The sequence below is a fragment of the Mus pahari genome, chromosome 3 (genome assembly GCF_900095145.1).
Source record: "Mus pahari chromosome 3, PAHARI_EIJ_v1.1, whole genome shotgun sequence".
Lineage (NCBI taxonomy): Eukaryota > Metazoa > Chordata > Mammalia > Rodentia > Muridae > Mus > Mus pahari.
The window spans coordinates 25,519,080-25,540,091 of NC_034592.1; the positions used below are offsets into that span (position 1 = coordinate 25,519,080).

Here is a 21,012-nt window from a genome sequence, read left to right on the forward strand (position 1 = left end):
ATAGAAAACAGCAAACAAAGGCTGGGATGATATGGTTCCTGAATGTTCTCGGTTCAATTCTTAGGACAAAAGAAGAAAAGAGAAGAGAAGAGAACTTAAAACTGATTTAAAAAATCTTTTAGACATTCTCGGGTTGTCCCAACAAGCCTCCAACTCACTATAGAACAGAAGATGACCTTGAACTTCTGATCTTCCTGCCTTAATCTACTGAGTACTAGGATTAGAGATACACATCAGAGCACCTGTTCTGTGCTATGCTGAGGATCAAACCTATGCCAGGCAAGGACTCTACTGAGTTATATCCCTAGCCCAATCAAAATTCCTTTTAATGTGTGACAAATACATTCTGTTGACAAAGCTATATGCTTAACAGCACTTTCCTGTGACAGTGTGAGATAACACAAATCATATGGAGAAGAACATCTAGCAAAATTACAAAATGACTTACTGTTTTTCTTCCAGCACTGGGGATCAAACCAAAAGTTTGGGGCATGCTACCCAAGTTTCACCAATGAGCTATAATACCATCAGCCCTAAACTTTCATTTGACCCACTATTCCATCCTAAAAAGTACAATACACATATTGTACTCAAGGAGTATTTTAATTCTAAAACATTTGTAACTTAAACACCCATCTTTTGAGCCAGAGTAAATAAACCACGGTCCACCTACTTAATGGAATACTATGCTGTGTAGAGAAGGAAGGGTGGTTTCTACGCATTGCTAAGAGCAGAATGCTACTACTACTCATTTGAAGGCCTGGCATGAAAATGCATGAATATACATCATGTTTGCCTTTTGTATCTACTTTTAGTGGAATGACAAATAAAAGTCGAACTAGTTACCTATGGAGAGGAGAAGCAAAGGTGAACGGAGCAAGGATAATTTTATGAGTATACCTCTTCTGTAGCTTTAAATTTGAAGCTATATTATATGTGATGATAAAAACAAGTTCAATTGTCTTCTAAAAGCAATTCCAGCAGTTCCTTACAGAGCTGCAGCTTATAGCTCTGTTAGGTCTGCCCACCTTTCTAACTCAGAAGCTTTACTTTCTGTTTCTCTTCTTTTTCTCTTTTTCTTTTCAGTACTGGCTGTAACCTCTTGATTTCTCTTTTTCTCTGAAGCTATCTATCTCCCACTTCCACTATGTGGATGCTTACTAAGGGCATGGTCTTCTCGATCCTCCTCCTTGGGCAGGTGCTGAAATTTACAGCTTGCCTGCCCTAAGGTTGTTCTTTTAAACTCTAATAAAATTATATGTAAGCTTAAAAAATGTAAAAAAGCAACTCCCCAAAAGATTAAAACTGTTTAAAGCCAACTATATTTCAAGTTGGTGACATAACCACAAAGAAGTAATTTGACTATACATTCTTTATAACCATGGACCAAAACAAACAAAAACCTACCAAATTAAATAATAATGGGCCTTCAAGATGACTCAGTGGCTAAACATACTTGCTAAGCTACCTATGTAAAAAACTAAATGGTGGCTGTATTTGTAATCCTAGCCCCAGTACTCAGTATAGTGAAACAATAGGCCGCAACTGCATTGGCTGAAAGCTTACCTATACAGTGCAGTGGCAGACAGAACTAGAGACCCTACTCAAAAACAAGGTGAAAGGAGTGAACCAATTCCCAAGAGCTTTTCTCTGACCTCCATATATGCACCATGGGACATGACTGCCTCACTTTCTTTTACTTTTTCTCTCTCCCTCTCCCTTCCTGGGTGGGCAAGCGAGGGGGAAATAAGCATAAATCTATAATAGTAAATAATAGTCCAGAGATAGCACAGTGATTAAGAGCAGTTAACAAGTTTCATAGGACTCAAGTTCAGTTCCTAACACCAATACTGGGCAATTTACAACCACTTGTCATGCCAGTTCCCAGGGAGATGGCTCAGCAGGCAAAAGTACATGATTTGTAAGCCTGGCCACCTGGGTTCAGTTCCTGGAACCCACATAAAGGTAGAAGATGAGCTCAAACTCCACAAAGTTGTCTCCTGACCTCCACATGAACAATGTGGCACACAAGCCCATGGACACATGCATAACAATAATAAATAGTATTAAAATAATAATAAATAGTTTCAGCAGTCCAACTGCTGGAGGCAAAGCTGGTGCTGCTGAATAGCCTGGGCATTATGGAAAAAGCCAAAGAGTTGTGAGAAATTAAGTCTTTGAGCACAGTGTGGGAGACTGAGCTGTAAAGTGATGAAGGTTAAAAAAATAAAACAAAAAATAAACCTGCTGTATCTGGAACTGGGAAAGATTGATATGAGCATAGCAAACAATTCACACTTCTATTGTCAAGGCAGGCCTCACTATGTAGCTCAGACTAGCCAGAAACTCAAAAAGTCTTTTGTTTCAGCCTCTCAAGAGCTGGACTTTTTAAAAAGTGTACAGCACCATGCCCAGAATATTATAGTTCATCTTTAAGTACATACACATTTTGTCTATCTGTATATGAATGTATGTCTGCCTCCTAGTTTTGACTTCTGGAAAACCCTAGAAATAATAACTAACACAATAGCAAGCCTTCCCACATGAAAAATTAAACTCCTAAAACCCAAACCAAGATTACTAAGGCCATTTTCCATCATAAGTAGGTAGAACTCCCAAGAGAATACAAGTCTAGAGCAAGAAACACTTAAGATGACCCTAGAACATCTTATGACAAAAGCAAAAAACTCTCAGAAACTCCTAGGACCCTTTCAAAAGGACTTCAAGCATTTACTTGAAACTCCCAATGAATAATCAAAAAAAGGGACAAATTCATCATCAGCAAGGATAATAACTGTGATAGCTTGGGGGGCCAAATACAATTACATAAGTGCATTTAAAGTGACACTCCCCCCAATAAAAAAATTGCTTTCTGAAAATTCAAAGAATCTGTATAAAAATTCATAAAGGAAAGCAAACATCCATCCTGTATTTTTGATGAGAACTGTACGTAATGGCATTGAAAGGTTGATATGGAAAAGGTTTTCTTTATAGAAGCATTCAAGCAGTCCAACTAACAGAAGAAGACATAACAGAAACAAACTATGGTTATTTGACCACTCTAGCCAGTTAAACCAGGAGAGTGAACCAGAAACCTACCATGTGCCACCTGGTAGAAGTCCATTACCACGTATGTATTCTTGCCAAGAAAAGAAACTTGAATTTCATCAAATAACTCATTCTAATTACCAAGTTATAGGAAATATAAAAGATACAGGAACATATTAAATAAACCATGAGGATTTACTGGAAATTACATAGAACCAATAGTTAATTTTTCTGTAAGAACTAAATTGCAGAGCCAGGAATGGTGGCATACACCTCTAATCCTAGCACTTGAGAAGCAGAGGCAGGCAGATCTCTATGAACTCAGAGCCAGCCTAGTCTACATAGTGAGTTCTAAGATAGCTAGGGCTATCTCATAAAAAACAAAAAGAAAAAGAAATTGCAATTTATGAGAAACTAACCAGACACAATGTAATGACATCAGTGTATTCAAACAAATCTGTTTTTTTTTTAAAAAAAAAAATGGTGAGAGGGCAAGATAGAACAGTAAATAAAGGTGCTTGCTATCTGAACAAGCCTGAGCATTGAGTTCTTTTCCTAGAACCCACAGATGCAAGGAGAAAACCAACTCTACAAAGTTGACCTCTGACTTACACACACATGAGGTATCCATACATCATACACAAACTACTAATAAACTAAACATTTTAAGCCAAAAAAAATCATGGAATGCTGAATAGGTATTTAATAATACTAAAAAACTCTTGTAGATGTTTTAGGTGTGGTATTATTGTTTTAAAAGATCTTTCAGATCTTTCAGGGACAGGGAAATATTTAAGAATGAAATGCATCATTTAGAATTTGATTCAGAATAATCCAGGACACTAGAAGGTGGAAGAGGGAATTATAAACCATTACCTATTAATGAAACTAAAGCTATAAATTAATAGGTTGAAATTGAGTAATGAGCGTGATTTGGGAGCTCATTATGCTGCACTATTTTTACAAATGTCTATTTTCCAATATAGAACCATTTTTCAAACTGGAACCATTTTTTAAAATGGTTCTATATTGGAAATACAAGTACCATGGGAAATGACTGAACATTGATACCAGCTAAAATAAAATATAAATTATTGATGTCTTTTAGAAAATAGAATAAAAATGCCCAGTATTTATGAGAACATAAAATGCTCTAAAGTGTTGCAATTCTGATTATTTAAATGTTCATCTGATCTCCCCGGCTAACAGAAGAATGATTTGCAGATATCGGGTCTCGGGACTTCAAATAAATCCAGTAAAATATACCATGCATCTTAACTGTCTCACTAACTAAAGCAAATATGTTTTTCAAAAAAATACACTAGCCGGGCGCAGTGGTATATGCCTTTAATCCCAGCACTTGGGAGGCAGAGGCAGGCGAATTTCTGAGTTCGAGGCCAGCCTGGTCTACAGAGTGAGTTCCAGGACAGCCAGGGCTACACAGATAAGCCCTGTTTCGAAAGAAAAAAAAAATTGATTGATATATATATATATATATATATATATATATATATATATATATATGCTTTCTTTCAACCATTTTAAACTTCAGATTTTCAATGTCAGCCTGTTTTTTCCTCAACAATCAATACTCCTGATAGCTACCTAGATAATTACATCTCTGCTGAGGGCTAGAGACCTCTTTTGATCCTCACAGCCCTTTACATGACATATTCAGTTTCTTTTACAAATTATACACTTACACACACACACACATACACAAACATATGGAGGGGAGTCAGAAGAGAGACTCAGAATTTAGCACTGAGAGACAGTATACAAGCTGGTTATATCATATACACATTTCGGGGAGGGGTTGCTGCTTCAGCACTATACCCCTCATTCCAGCCTCACTCACACCCTGGAGTACAAGCTCAGCTAGGACTCAAACAGCACCTACCCTAGACTGATTTCCTTCTGTCTGTTTATTCACAAGGCCCAAGCAATATCAATGCAACATCCAGGAAATGGCTTTCCTATGGCTAAAAAGTTCAAAAAGTGTTTCTTTCTGTTGCTTTCTCTTTCTAAATCTGCCATGGATAGATTCCCTTCTTGTCCACTTTAAGTCTTACTTGTCTATCAGAGCTCATGCCTTCACTGTGGGGCTCTTAAAAGTTCTTTCCCTTTCCCCAGATGGTAGTGATGAGCACCTTTAACCCCAGCACCAGGGAGACAGAGGCAGATGGATCTCTGTTCAAGGCCAGCCTGATTTGCAGAATGAGCTCCAGTACAGCCCGGGTTACACATAAAAAAACAAAACAAACAAACAAACAAAAATCCTTCCTTTCTCACTGCAGACCAAAACACCTTCTTCCAAATGTAAATACATCATACACTGATCCTCACCTTATGAACATCTTATTTAAAATATAACTTAGCTAAGGTTACTAGATCATCTTCACTCATTTCTAGGGTCCACAACCTCCTGCCCCATCTACCTAAAATTTCTCTAAAACCCATCCTTTTCTTTCCACTACTCAGATCAAGCCTTCATCTCCTGCAACATAAACTATTGCATAGTGCCTTCCACAATCCTTCAGCATCCCTTTTCCCACACACATTCCTGTCAGTAAAAACTAAGCAACACACTTTACATATATCCATATAAACCCTAATGGTTCATTGTTACACCAATAAATTAGAAAATACAGAAGTCCTTAAAGTTATCATTAAACTAAGTCTTTTCCCCATGTTCCAATGGATCACCTTGCACAACCCAGGGATGCCACTGTTTGGCCACTGCACTCTAATCTGCTGCTTGCTAGTAGTCTACTTAAAAGCCCCAGCAAGATCCCACTGCAGTGCTCACTGAATTCTTCAACTGCACAAGCCTACTTTTTTTTCAAGTCCACATCCTGTAATCTATGTCCGTGTGTATCTGTGTGTCTGTGTCCATGTGTGTGTGTGTGTGTGTGTGTGTGTGTGTGCCATGTGTGTGTGAAAATCATGTCCTTCCTGTATTTCAGCTATGCTTTTTATCTCCCTCTGACTTTTGCAAAGTCTTCTCTGTCTGGAATGCCATTGCTCATGACAACTGCTGATGTGTATTTAACTAAATAGAATACAACCTAACAGACAAATTCTGTTAGGTTGTATTCTATTTAGTTAAATACACATAGAATGTCACCTGTCTTTTCAACAGGAACAAATACATCCTGAACATAATTCTTTCTTGCTTTTATTTGGAACATGCTTTTTAAAAAAAAAAAAAAATCTGGTATCTAGTGGTAGTGGCACACACCTTTAATCTCAGCACTCAGGAGGCAGAGGCAGGTGGATCTTATCTGAGTTCAAGGTCTACAAAATTAAAATGAGTTCCAGGGACAGCCATGACTACATAGAGAAACCCTTACTCAAAAAAAAAGCAAAAGAAAAGAAAGAATCTAGTTTCTTCTCAATACTTAAATGCATAATGGAAATATATTCTGGAGAAATGTGTTGTTGGGTAATATTTGACCATCACAGAAAAGCTACTATAGAGTTTTATTGTGTATCAGATCCATCAGTCCTTATTCAAAATGTCCTTATGTGGCACATGACTGTGCCTGGAATGAATGAATTCAGTAAGAATAACAGAGATCAACTCTGGTTGGTTGGTTGGCTGGTTGGTTCTTATTTATCTTTCCAAGTCCCAACAAAGTTCTCCTAAGCAAAAAGGATGTTGCAAATCCAGGGGTTAATTCTCCAAGGGCCATGGAAAAAAACAAAAAAAGGTTAACCTTTGAAATTGCAACCAGCATTCCAGCCAGGAACTCATTCAGATTTAACACCCTAAATAAAAACATTTATCTTCCCTGTTTCAATCTTCCAGACTGCAACAGTTCAGATGGGAAGCACAGAATAATACAAACACACTGTTCGAAAATTCATAAAAATTCAGCAGGCTGACTCCAGGCTCTAGTAACGGAAAGCCCAATCTCTGAGAAGACTTTATCTTCCACCATTCCAGGTCCTTCTACCATCTACTAGGGCTGAGATGGAAGCACTGTACTGGAAAGGGGAGAGGCATTAGAGGGGGAAAGCACAAGTCACATCTCAACTCCTAGTGAGAAAGGGAAGGAAGGAAGGAAGGAAGGAAGGAAGGAAGGAAGGAAGGAAGGAAGGAAGGAAGGAAGGAAACAAGCAAACACGCTGTTCACCTTTAAAAAGAAGCAAGGCTGTTTCTCTATGCTTGACAACAATGAGAGGGGCTCAAGTCCACTTTCAAGCCATAGGATTTCCATTACTCTTCCTTTAAGAACCCCCTTCTTTCTCCAAGTCTTCCCTTTTAGTTCAAGCCTCAGCCTCTTCTGAGAAACCTATCTTTTCTGCTTTGGCCCTATGTTTTCTACAGATTTAATCTGGATTAAATCAGAGCCACACGGAGATCACAATTTACATCAGGCAGCACAACTGCTTTGGAAAATTGTTTTAAGAGTTATCAAATAAAACCTAGCAATTCTACTGAGGTATAAATACTCAGGAGAGATGAGGTGCATGCTCATACTAGATGTTCATATTAACATTTTAGCAGTGAAAAAGGAAAAATAACCAAAACACCTAATAACTGATGAAAGAAGGACGAAAATATGACACATGTACACAATGGAATATGACCCACAGGTCAGCCTGGTCTACAGAGTTACAGTCAAGGCTACACAGAGAAACTCTGTGTTGAAATTAAATAAATAAATAAATAAATAAATAGTTAAAATCCAGGCATTGGTGGCGTACACCTTCAATCCCAGCACTTCAGAGGCAGAGGCAAGTGGATTTATGTGAGTTCCAACTTGTCTACAGAGCAAGTTCCAGGTCCACCAGGGATACAAGAGAAATCATGTTTCAAAACAAAAATCAAACTTACAAATGAAATTTTACCCACAAAGAAAATACAATAATCCTGGAAACAATTATACAAAGGAAAAGTAGCTATGTACACAAAGGCTTAGGTATTATTTCATGTATATGAAATGCCCAGAACAAGTAAATCTTTAGTTACTGAAATTAGATTGATTACCTAGGGTTGGAAGAGTGTGAAAGAATGAGGAGTGACTGCTACTGTTTCTTTCTAGGGTAATAGAATACTCCAGAATTATAGCATGATGTTTACTCATGACTCTATAGACATACAAAAAAAAAAAACATTTAGTTTAAAAGATTTATAAGACCTAGAGCGCTGCACACTTTTATTCCCAGCACTAAGGATGCAGATGCATGTGGACCTCTGTGAGTTCACAACCAGGCTGATCTACAAAGAGTTCCAGGCCAGCCAGGAGTACACAGAGAGATCCTGTCTCAAAAATAAATTAGTAAGTGTGATAGTATTAATCATGCTCTCATTCTGACCTCACCTAAACCTCTTTTTACATCATCAGCTTCTAAAATCTTCCCCAGGGTTCTCTTGCTTTACCCTCTGCTTGAAACAATTTCTTGCCCAAACTTGACATGACTAATACCTCTTTATCCTTTAATTCTGAGTTCAAACATCATCTCTACAGTAAGCTTATCCCCCACCACTCTATCCAAAATAGGACAGCCACTTGGCATCTTCCTCTCTCAGCATCTGGATTGTTTTACAACACATCCACATTACTTTATGTGAATTTACTCAATTTACCTATCAGACCCACCAGTCTGCAAGTACCACAAAAACAAGATCCATCTATCTACCTGCCAGGCATGATGGCACATGCCTTTAATCCCAGCACTCCAGAAGCAGAGGTAGGCAGATCTCTGTGAGTTCAAGCCAGCCTGGTCTACAGAACAGGACAGCCAGAAATACACAGGATACTCAAAAGCACAAACAAACAAACAGAACCACGTGTCACCCCCCACACACACACTATAATCCCAGATGCTAACACGGTTCCTCACATTTAAGTAATATTTTCATTTCCCTAATAGGCCTGTCCTCATATGTACCACTCTTGGTTGATATCACAGCTACCATCACCACCCTTACCCCTTTAGGGCCCTATTCATCTTGCAACTAAAGCATTCTCTCCCCAAAGCCACTTTCTCTTGACACTTCTTCCCACCCCCAAGGTAGCCAGTCTCACCACTTAGTCATTACTGGTAGCCCTGCTACCATAGCAATTATGTTCAGTTATGCCTAGGGTTTGAGGGAGAAGAGGAAGAGGCAGTGTACATTTATTTTGTACTTGTGCTTACTACTTTAGAACGCCTTAGGGCAAAAGAAAATCTTTTCATTTTTGTACCTCTAGCACTTGGCACACTGTCAGGCACAGTACTACTACTATAACTGATAACAGCTAACATTTATTAAATGCATAATGTGTGCTTGACACTTCTTGGTTGTGTAGTAAGAGAGTAAATGAATTAATGGATTCCTCCAATACCAACCTCAAGGTCGATCTGATGGGGACAGCGGAATAGCATAACGGCTAATGCAGACCACCACAAGGCCAAAGCTGTTGGCCTACCCTGTTCCTATGCCTTCAAATCTCAAAGTATGCTTTTCTCAGAGTCCATTAATGTCAGGTCTCTTCAAACTCACTTAAAACACTTCCTTCCATTACTTACAACCCACTTCCTGGACTTGGTGCCTGGAAGCAATTTCTAGGATGTTACCACAAGCAATATTAAACTGCCTCACTGTTTCCTGCTGTGCATCTGCATTATCAGTTAAATTGCCTCATATTAACCACATTCCAGTCCACAGGGATCACTGAAACACTAAATAAGATTTAAACATACCTGTCCAAGAATGTCACTTAGCACCACTCCTTTCATGCCTCTAGAAAATCTCTGCTTGGGGTGAGTGTTTACATTTCCAGTGAATCACCTGAATATTGGTGACCTCTTTCCTTTGCCACTTAGATATCTGGTTTGATTCAAAACAATGTGTCATGAACACAGACTAAACAAACTCTTGTCAGTAAAAATAAGTAATTTTCTGCTCAATATGCCTTATACTTATTAAATACAAAAACTTTTAAAAGTTCTAATAGCAAATTGCTCTTTTTAATTCTATATACTTGTCAATCTGAGAATTTAATGTCTAAGCATCTTAATTCAGATTCTATGTATTAAACACAGCTCATACATTCTTCCTAGACAATCATGTACCAGTTCACAGGGAACTAAAAAACAAATCTGATAGTCCTTGCTCTCAAGAAGTTTGTGTCTCACTTAATATAAGCCAACTGAGGGACAAAACTTAGCACTGACATCCTAATATGATTACAAAAACAGAGAGTCACCTGATCTAGGGTGAGGGTGCAGACGGCTGGTAGGGAACCAACATCTATCTGACCTTAAACGTGTGGACTCCTGCTCTCTCAAGTGAAAACTGTAATTAATAAGTAGCACCAGTGGACAGTTGTGTTTTAGACAACGATTCACATTAAACATTACCACGGTGCCAGCACAGACACTGCTCCAGCTGCCCCAGCTTCCCACCCTGAACAAATGGGAAATCACCTCCTGGATCTAATAATGCACGTTTTATCACTCATCATACTGCAGACGCCAACTTCACAATTACACACAGTATTGTTTTTTAATCAAGTTTTATTTTTTAATATCGTGACAGTGTTAAATCAATCTTAACCCTTAGCCCTTAAAACCTTGTTCTCTGTTACCGGAAACGTGAGTGCCTTTCTCTGACATTTCTGGCATAAAATACATCAGATATTCTTTAATCATTTGACAAGAAGGTGTAAAACATTAAGTTCCTAATATGGGCCTGGCAATCACATTGATCCTGTGTTAACTGCTCATAACAATCCTGCAGGCCCTTTCTACCCTAGGAAAATCCAGACTCACTGTTTGGATACACTGTTTCATAGCATGAGAAAGAGCTGGAATTTGAACCCAGATCTGATCTGCATTGCCCTTATAATGGCACAAGGCATCAGAGATAAGCAAAAGAAAGAGGGGTCTAGAGAATGCTCAGTCTGCCCCCTCCCACCTACCTACCTACTTACTCAAGAGGGCCTGCACACTTAGCTTTCACTTCAGCCAAGTGAATACCCTGACCACCTTCTGTTCTGCCTGACAGAATGTCCAGTAGCAACCAAAGCCATTTTCTCCAATGACAAGGGTGGTACCTAAATTGATTATTCCTTTACCTCCTGTCCATCCATACTCCTAGCTATGGACAGAAACTGCATAATTAACAATTGCTATAGTCACAACTAATTTTCATAACTCATATTTTCATATTCTCTTTCAATCTCACCACAGGCTAACATATTTCCCAGGCCTTTTTCTTTTTTCTTTTAACCGCTGAGCAGTCTAGTTTGAAGATTAATAAGGCCATTCTTCATACTAATTTCACACTTAATGCAATTTCATGCTTTGGTAAATTCCCTTACTCAAGTGCTCAGATAATAAGTACAGTGATGCATTCCACCAAACACACTTACAAAACAAACTTGTCAACCTGCTACTGTCAAGAGTGAGAACAAATGACAGCTAGTCATCTGAACTTGTTCTATTTTAATGTTCACTCAAGTACTTGATGCCTCCAGTCCAGCAAGTCTCTGAACTTCTCTGGAACAAGAAAGGTAAGACACATCCTAGTGCTTTCTCTGCAACTCTGAGGTGACTTCCAGAAAGTGTTTCTACGTGCTGCTGAAATTCCAAGTTCACAACTCTTACCCGAAGGGTGGAATTTAGCCTGGAACTCCTTTTTTAATCCCAATAGTTCACAAACTAAATCACTTTGCCTCCCCAGGATTCTCAAACTCTTGTTTGTGTTATATTCTAAACCCCCTCCCTTTTCTATAAAAATAAAATAAAGGTCTTCTTATGCTTCCACATCCATTTTCATGAGCAAACTTTTCTAATTTCATTCAGCAGGTGTCACAGGATTTCTGCAAAACTTACAAGACACCTTTTGTAAATGAGAACTCTAACCGCTGAAGAAACTGAACAGCTGGGCAAGGGTCACACTGCACGTGCATCACTTGGACGTGCGAAGCAATGTTTGAATAATTATTAGATTTTTGCCCTTGAGGCCCTTCCTCTTTCAAACTTCCCTAATACAATTCTCAAAATGCTGAAATAATCACATTCCACGGACTTTCCTATAAGAGGGTTTATGGTGTCTTATGAATGCTGTTTTCCAGAAAAGCCTATGCTGTCAACTTTGTTTTTCAATGTCCTTAAGCAATTCTATTAGTCACAGAGAAAAAGTGAACATTTGCTAATGATTAGAGAGAGAGAGAGAGAGAGAAGAGCATCTAAGGGCTGAGGAAGGGAGTGGCCAGAAGCGGTCTTAGCTGGGAGGGGAGATAGAAGAGACCAAAGCAACACCACCCAGATTGGACCACAGAAAAGTTGCACTTCCCAAAGTCAACTTCCAAGGTTTCGCTGGGTCCTGAAGTTACAAGTATCAACATTTTCACGAGAAAACCAAGCCTCAACCAGGGATTCCAAGCAAATGGAGAAAGAGTAAGGGAATGTGTCTGACTGGATTGCAAAACCTTTTCAAAATCAGGTGCTCAATGACAGCTAAGGGTGTCTTCCTCCATAGCCTCTGGCCCTGGCTTGTGTGCAGACTCAGATAAGAGGAAGAGACAGCAAAGGCAAAGCGCCTTCCCGGGCAGGCCATCCAGGCCTGAAATGTTCCAGAAGCCCCCTCCCTCTAAGAACCTCACACCACTTCTGGAATGGTTACAGGCCTCACGCAGACAGGCTGCAACCTCTCAGGACCTGCCAACTCTCGGGGTCGCCCCCCAAACACACCCTGATGAGGACTCGCTTCCGGAGACCTCCCCCCTCCCTGCAGCCGCCTTGACAGTTTTCTGGGGCTCCGTACATCCCGCCTAGGGAGCCCCCGCGTCAGCAGTTCCCGCCCTCAGGTGAGGAGGGGGGCATCTGATCATCCGCGCCCCTCCACCCCGCGCGCACCCCGTCCCCGAGCCTTCCCGCATCGCCATGGCAACCGTCCCCCTCCCCGCTTGACGCCTCCACGCGGGGCGCCCCTCCGGTCCGGGCAACAAGTCCCCCGAGCGCGGCCCACGGGCCTGCAGCTCCAGCCCAGCCTCGCCTCCCCCGCGCCCGGCTCCGCCCGGCCGCACTCACTTGATCCTGGAGCCCATGGTCCCGGGGCCTCCTCATGGACCCGCGGGCCCCGCTCGGCGCTGCGCTGCACTGCACTGCCCGCCCGCCCGCGGCCGACCGGCCTCCCTCCGGCGCTCTCCCCGCCCCTTCCTCCCTTCCCTCAGGCAGGGGCCCGCCCGCTCGAGGCTCGCTCCCGGGCCGCCGCAGCTGCGGTCGCCTCCCGGGGTTAAAGTACTCGCTCCAGCCGGGCGAGCGCCATGGTCGCCGGCGCGCGTACCCGGCGCGCGCCGCCCCCTCCGTCTCTCACACCGCCGCCCCCTCCCGCCCGCGCCGCTGACCGCGGGGGCTGCTGGGAAGTGTAGTCCACTCGCGTGAGGCTGGCCCCGGGAGCGGGGGCGGGAAGCGCGCAGCTGGACAGTGGTCTACCTGAAAGGCCTGCGACTTCTCTGAGAAGAGACCTAGGGACCTTTGTCCCACTGCTTTACATCAGAATCCACCCAAAGCGCCCAGAAGGAACTTCCATCGTGTCCCCAGAGGCCACTATAGAAGCCTTCATCCACTCCTCAAGTGGAGAATTCTTGACAGGCTAAAATTCAGGGGTTTCTGAATTGGAGGGAAACAATTGGTTGTCCTCCCCTCTGGCATGCTTTAACTCAGGAACTCACAATGACTCCAGTTTCACTGAGTCAGGCTTCAGGGTTCTGGTTTCCCGAATTTGAAAAATGAAGTTCACAGACCATGGAGGTTTAGCTTTAAAGAGTTGAGGTTTTTTTGTTTGTTTTTGGTTTTTGTTTTTTTAATACCTCCGTAAGTGGGAGCTTGGGAGAAAAGCGGGCCCATCCCAGGAAATGGGGTACCATAGAACTGCATGCCAGGTGCTGAGGATGCGTCGGTCCAAATGTTAAACCTGTGGAACCAATGACTTTATTGGACTTTCTTAGACAGCATGAGTGGGAGTTGCTTACAGGAGTGTGGGTGACTCTGAAGCAGCTGCATTAGAAAGTGCACACCGTCCCCCCCCCACCCCACCCCCACCATGGCTCATTTCTTTAATCCCAGCATTTGGGTAGCAGAGGCTAGTGGATCTCTGTGAATTTGAGGCTAGCCTGGACTTCCAGGAGAGCCAGGGCTACACGAGAAACTCTTGTCCTGAAAAACCAAAAAATTAAAATAAAATAAAATAAAATAAAATAAAATAAAATAAAATAAAATAAAATAAAATAAAAAATTACCCTTCTATGACTGAAAGCTTCCTGTAGACATATATACAGTTTTCTTTAGTTAACCTCCTATAATCTACTACAATCTGTACTCCAGCACCTCCCTGGGCCCAGAGGAATGTGCAATTAGAGTAGATTGCATACAAATGGCTGGGAGGACTGGGTGGTGTCTCCTCTGAGAAACACAGCCAACAGGCCTGCTCCTGAGGATCTTCTGCAAGCAGGCACAGCTGATGTGAAGATGGCGGCTATTTTGCTGTGAGGACCAGATTCTACAACCAATCACCTAAGTGAGAAAATTCTGGAAATATCTGAGGGGGGTTCCAGATTAATTCAGGAGGGTGGCCTCTTCCATGGGCTGACTTAAAAGGACAGGGAAGGCAACATTCATCTCTCTCTGTGCGTCCTGACTGGATTCGGTCATTGTGACTAGTAGCCTCACTTTCCTGCTGTCATGTCTTCTCCTTCTACCGTGCTAAACTGTACTGTACCCTCAAACTGTGAGCCAAATTAAACCCTACATTGTTTTTTATTTTGTTTTGTTGTTGTTGTTGGGGTTGTGTGTATGTGTGTGTGTGTGTATGTTTGGTTTGGTTGTTTTTTGGTTTTGGTTTTGGTTTGGTTTGGTTTTGGTTTTTCAAGACAGGGTTTCTCTGTGTAGCCCTGGCTGACCTGGAACTCACTCTGTAGACCAGGCTGGCCTACGAACTCAGAAATCTGCCTGCCTCTGCCTCCCAAGTGCTGGGATTAAAGGTGTATGCCACCACAAAGCCTCACTATTCAGCTACCCAGCCTTGGTTGGCTCAGAACAAACACAGAGACATACCTGCCTCTGCTTCCTGAGTGCTGCTGGCCTTAAAGGCATGAGCCACCTCACCTGCCCTTGGCTTGCTTCACTTGCTTTAATCAGACATTTCATCACAAGGAAAGCAGGACTAATAGAGGTACTGAAGGGTGGCTCAGCAAGGGCCCCTCCTTCCTTTATTGGTCATTACGAGGACTCCACTACTGAAACCTCCTCTGATCACAACAGTCCCTGGCAGAAATTAACAAAAAAAGAAAATATTTGAGAGCCAGGAACATCAACCTGCTGCCTGTCCCTGACAGACCCTGGAGAGACTCACTTTCATGAACTGCGGTTTCATGTCTTCTAGGCCTGGAGGGGCCACAACGGAAGCAATAATGATAGATCCATTTAGTGAAGGCACGAGTGCATGCCCTTCATGAATTAGGCATAGTATTTCCCAGGACTGGCTCATGCCAATCCTCATGATGGTCCTGGAAATTTTCCTCCCATTGGCAAAGAGGAAACTAAGGCATAGTCCCCAGGTGATACAAGTGACAGCGAGTGAAGCCAAGGGGGTCAATGTCAGTGCTAATAATTCCAGTCACGTGATAGACCTAGACACTCTTGAGGTGGAACTTTTGGACACGAGTCAGAAGACACTACCAGCCTGCGGGTCCCTTTTGGTCCTGGGCCTTTTCTCTTTCTTCCTTGCCTCTTTCAATTTTCTCTTCTAAAATGTTGTTCATCCCTTCCATCATTGTAAACTTTATAAATCCATAAAGTGCCCCCCTCCAACTCTCATCTCAGTTGCTACAGTAACATCCCAGGCTAACAGCCAGGCAGGGAGCAAAAAAAGCACAATGAATAGTAGAAAAACTCCTTCTTTGGGAGTTACCTCCTGGATAAAAACACCATCTCCCTTTTGTCTATGCCTTGAGGTTGTTGAAGGTAAAGGGTGAACCTTTTTGAATTAAAAAAATAAAAATGAAATGTCCAAACTGCCATTTTGAATTCAAAGTCTTTGCACCCAGACACCAACACAGACTTATAAACACCCCCAGGAGCAATGTTCTGCTAGACAGGCAAGGGCTCCATGTGTTTACTCACCTTGTTTTCTATGAAACCTCTCCAAGGAGCAGTTGTTATCAAGATCTTCTCTGGAATGAGCAGTCAGTTCAAAAGCTCTGTGCAGGAGACTATAAATAAAACAAAGTTATTTGGTGGAGGGCAAAAGCTGGCTGCTTTTCAAAGAAGGTTGTAGCCAACCTGGCCACAAAAATGTCTGAATGCCTACTGGGTGGTTGTGTGTGTGTATATATGTGTGTTGTATGTTGGAAGGAGAGGCAAAGGGTGGGGCTTATGTATCTGCCCAGGTGGCTTCTAGACAGCAGGGTGGTCCAGGGAAAGAACATAGAGTGGGAGTTAGGAGTCTGGTCTGTAATGCTGTTGCTGCACTGTGAATTTAAGCAAATGATTGGGCAATAGTCTGTTTCCACTTCCTCCACTTCCTCCTCTGTAAAATGGGAAGAGAGGATGAGGAGGAGCTGAAATCATAAGACAGATGGTAATGAAGGAGCTAACACTGCAGGACCTGGAACCAGGCTGCCTGGGTTCAAATCTCACATCTACCTCTTAGAACATAGGTGAGCTTGGACAAGTTCTATCTCAGTTCTTTGTAAAATGTGAGTGATGAGAATATCCTGTAGTGAACATAAAAATTAAATTAGTGACTAGCATGTAGTAAGCACCCAAAAAATATTGGCAACTAGTATGTACAAACTCTTAGCACAGCTTAATGTTTATCTTCCTTTGCTGGGCCTTGTGCTTGTAAGCACTCTAGTCCTATTATATCCCTAGCCCTCACATTTGTTAGTTATTAATAGTAGTAAGCATAATAAGGACTGGGAAGAGAGTTCAATTACTAAAGTGTTTTCTTTGCAAGCATGAGAAGCTGAGTTTGATTGCCAGAATCCATGTTTAAGAGGGGAAAAAAAGTCAGGCATAGTTATGTACATGTAATCCCAGTACTGGGAAGGCAGAAAGAGGTGGTTCCCTAGAGCTATATAAGTTCTAGGCCATTAGAGACCTTGCCTCAAGGAAAAGGTGGATGGTGCCTGAGGAATACCATCTGAGGTTTCCCTTTAACCTACACACACACACACACACACACACACACACACAAGATGTGCCCCAGCATACACACAAATGTGGGCACATGCTCACACAGAAGCATAATAGTTCTATACTTGGGTTCAGGAATCCAAAATCCCTAACCTTCCTTTACTGGTTATATTCTGTCAGTTTCGATTCAACTCAACTGTAAAGTATAAAAATCAGAAATAACAGTAACTGAAACAAAAATAGAAACTCGTTTCTCTTTCCTGTAAGGAGTAGAAATGAAAATTGCAGAGCTAAGGTGACAATTCCATATCATATCATCAAAGCTCTAGAACTCCATCTTGCTGCTCTCTTTCTGATTTACAAACACATCTCCACTTGGTTGCCCAGGCTGGCTACTTGAACTTGAAGATGTCAATCTGCAAAACCCAGAAGCAAGAACACATCCACCCCAAACTCTGACCTGTAAACATATTTCCCACACCACTCACAAGTGCTCACACCACTTAGCCCAAAACTTAGTCATGAAACCTCATCTTGCTGGGAAATATGGACTTTATTCCAGACAGTCATGTGCACAGCTGAAGACAGGATTAGCATTTCCGAGAAACAAGGGGCAGGCAGATATTGCAAGACAACCAGTGTTGGCTACGTTTGGTTTTATGACATTGGACAGGACACTGCATTTTTCCAAGTCTGTTTCCTCACACTCAAAGCAGAAGGATCAGGCCACAATCTCTTCCCAAAGTAATTTTCATTTCCAAAATTCTATAATTTAATGACTCATTGTACTCTATGGTTCGTGTATCTGATGTCATTCACATAAAATGAGATCTCCCTGCCAAGTACATGGCATAATCAATTGTCAGAATCAAAATCTTCCAGTGAATGCCCCCATTCCCTCCGTCTGCCTCCCGTGACTATTTTATACCCCCTTCTAAGTGAGATTCAAGCATCCCTGCTTGGTTGTTTAGCTTCTTGGGTCTGTGGAGTGTAGCATAGGTATCCTGTATTTTATGGCTAATATCACTTATATGTGAGCTCATACCATGCATATCCTTTTGAGTCTGGGTTACCTCACTCAGGATGGTATTCTCAAGTCCATTTGCCTGCAAAATTCATGATGTCTTTGTTTTTAATAGCTGAATAGTATTCAATTTAATAGCTGAAAGTAACACATTTTCTTTATCCATTCTTCAGTTGAGGGACATCTGGGTTGTTTTTAGTTTCTGGCTATTACAAATAAAGTTTCTATGAACATAGTTGAGCAAATGTCTTTGTGGAATGGTAGAGCATCTTTTGGGTAATAGGTGTGTCTTGAGGTAGAATTATTCCCAGTTTTCTTGGAGACCGTCAAATTGATTTCTACAGTGGTTGAACAAGTTTGCAGTCCTACCAGCAATGGAGGAATGTTCTGTTGCTCCACATCCTCACCAGCATGTGCTATCACTTGAATTTTTTATTTTAGCCATTCTAACCAATGTAAGATGAAATCTCAGAGTTGTTTTGATATTTGCATTTCAATGATGACTAAGGACTAAGGACTTTGAACATTTAAGTGTTTCTCAGCCATTTGAGATTCATCTGTTGAAAATTCTCTGTTTAGCTCTGTACCCCATTTTAATTGAGTTATTTGGGTGGTTGGAGTCTAACTTAAGGGGGTGAGATGTCAGGATCAGGTTTGAGGAGGGACAGGCAAGATGGCCATATGGCCACAAGAATGAATGGAAATCTGCAACTGATGAGGGTGAGGAGGTGGGGAGCATCTAGAGGTGACAGAGACCTGGGATAAGGGAGGTGGCCAAAAATCAATGGGGGGGGGGCCTTAGCTGTGACTCACAGCATTGTGGCTATGGAACCTGAAGAGACCACCTCCTATAGTCAAGTAGTAACCCCAGTGAAGCCATAAAGACACCAACCCACTCACAAAGCTTTTGACCCAAAATTTATCTACAAGAAATGCAGGGATGGGAGATGGTGCAGAAACTGAGGGGACAGTAGACCAATAACAGGCCCAACTTGAGACCTATCCCATGGGCAAGCACCCATACTGTGGGGAGCCGTCCTCACAATCGCCATGGCAAGATGGCGCTGGCATCCGGAGTTCTAACTGGTAAACAAGCGGTCTGCGCATGTGCCGGGTAAATTTCCATCCCTTGCACCCTGCCTCTCTCTTGGCGTCATCTGGGCCGATAGTGAGCAGCCAACCAGGGAGCTACGCGTCCTAGGCGGAGAACATTTCCTATATAAGGGAGAGGGTTTTTCACCTCGGGGTCTCCGCTTTCAAGTAGCTTATGCATTCCCTCTCGAGATGCATTAAAGCTTTACTGCAGAAGGATCCTGATGTGTCGCGTCATTCTTGCTGGCGAGACGGTAGCGTGTCGCACCATACTATCAGTGATGATCTGTTATGCTTGCAGACAGGAGTCTGGCATGACTATCCTCTAGAGGCTCCATCTAGCAGCTGACTCAGATGGTTGCAGAAACCCACAGCCAAACACTGGATGAAGCTTAGGGACTCATGGAAGAGTGGGAGGAAGGATTGTGGGCCCTGAAGGAGATAGGAAATCTATAGGAAGAACAACAGAGTCGTCTAACCTGGATCCTTGGGGCTCTCAAAGACTGAACCATCAACCAAAGAACATACACAGGCTGGGCCTATATGCTCTGCAATATGTAGCAGATGTACAGCTTGGTCTTCATGTTTGTCCTGAACAGCTGGAGCTGAAGATATCTCAAAAGGAGTTGCCTGTTCAAAGGATATATTCTTCTAGCTGGGCTGCCTTGTCTGGCCTCAGTGGGAGAGGATGCACCTAACCCCACAGAGACTTGAAGTGCCAAAGTAGGAGGACACACAAGGGGAGGGGAAGTCCATCCTCTCAAAGGAGAATGGGAGGGCAGATGGAGGGAAGGGTGGTGGGAGGGGGTAACTGGTAGGAGGGGCAGTGAGCGGGTTGTAAAGTGAATTTAAAAAAAAAAAAAAAAAAAAAACTTCCAGTGAGAAGAAGACTGGAAACTTTGCCTTCCAGTCTGTTGTTAAAATAGTCTCACTATGAGAATGGAACAGATAAAAGCCCAGAGCATAGTGTGTCTTCCTGCACTGATACTCTGATGCACCCAAGTGTCCAAGCTTGCCTCAAACCACCATTCCTTTTGGTTTTCTACTTAGGACTTAGGTAGCTGTATTAGTTAGCAGAGCAGCTACCATGCACCATAATTATACAGCACTAAATGGCAGAATAAACAGTCTATGAGTCAGGGATCTGTGGTCTGTTGCTTCAAGTACATTTTTTTTTAATCCGATGTAGTAGTTAATGCATCATCAAATATATCACTTTAAGCTGAATATAGTGGCTGACACCTGTAATTCCAGCACTTAAGCTGAAGCCAGAGAATTGCTGTAAGTCTGATGCCAGCCTGGATGGCACATTGAGACTTTGTCTCAAAAGAAGAAACAAAATCATCATTTGAAAATGTGCACATCAGTGGTTTTTAGTTTAATCTCATCATCACTACCTAATTATAGAAGACTTTTCCACCCACCCAAAGAAACCACATCCCCACGAGTAGTCACTCGCCTCCCAACCTGGCAACCAAGGGTCTACATCCTGCCTCTATGGAGGGGTCTATTCCAGATACATTGAGCAGGTAGAATCACATGATCTGCAGCCTTTTGCACTTCGTGTAAGGTTTTCAAGATCCATCTGTGTCGTTGCATGGGTGAGTAATTCTTCTTTATTGCCAAATAATGTCTTTTGGCTGGCCATGCCACATTTTGTTGATCCACATATTGTAGATGGACATTTGGGTTGTTTTCTGTTTTGTTTT

The 21,012-nt window shown here is 42.1% G+C and overlaps 1 protein-coding gene across 4 annotated transcripts in view; it reads right to left on the reverse strand.

Moving 5' to 3' along the window:
- Dennd1a (DENN domain containing 1A) overlaps positions 1–13,352 on the reverse strand; it is a 473,824-nt gene extending 460,472 nt beyond the window's left edge. For 2 of the 4 annotated variants that reach the window (XM_021192483.1, XM_021192480.2), the window contains exon 1: positions 13,081–13,352. In XM_021192483.1, coding sequence (XP_021048142.1) covers positions 13,081–13,097 — 17 coding nt within the window. In that variant the 5' untranslated portion in view covers positions 13,098–13,352. The remainder of the gene's footprint in view (positions 1–13,080) is intronic. The other 2 variants (XM_029536942.1, XM_029536943.1) reach the window with 2 other exon arrangements.
- Between the last annotated feature and the right edge of the window lie 7,660 nt (positions 13,353–21,012).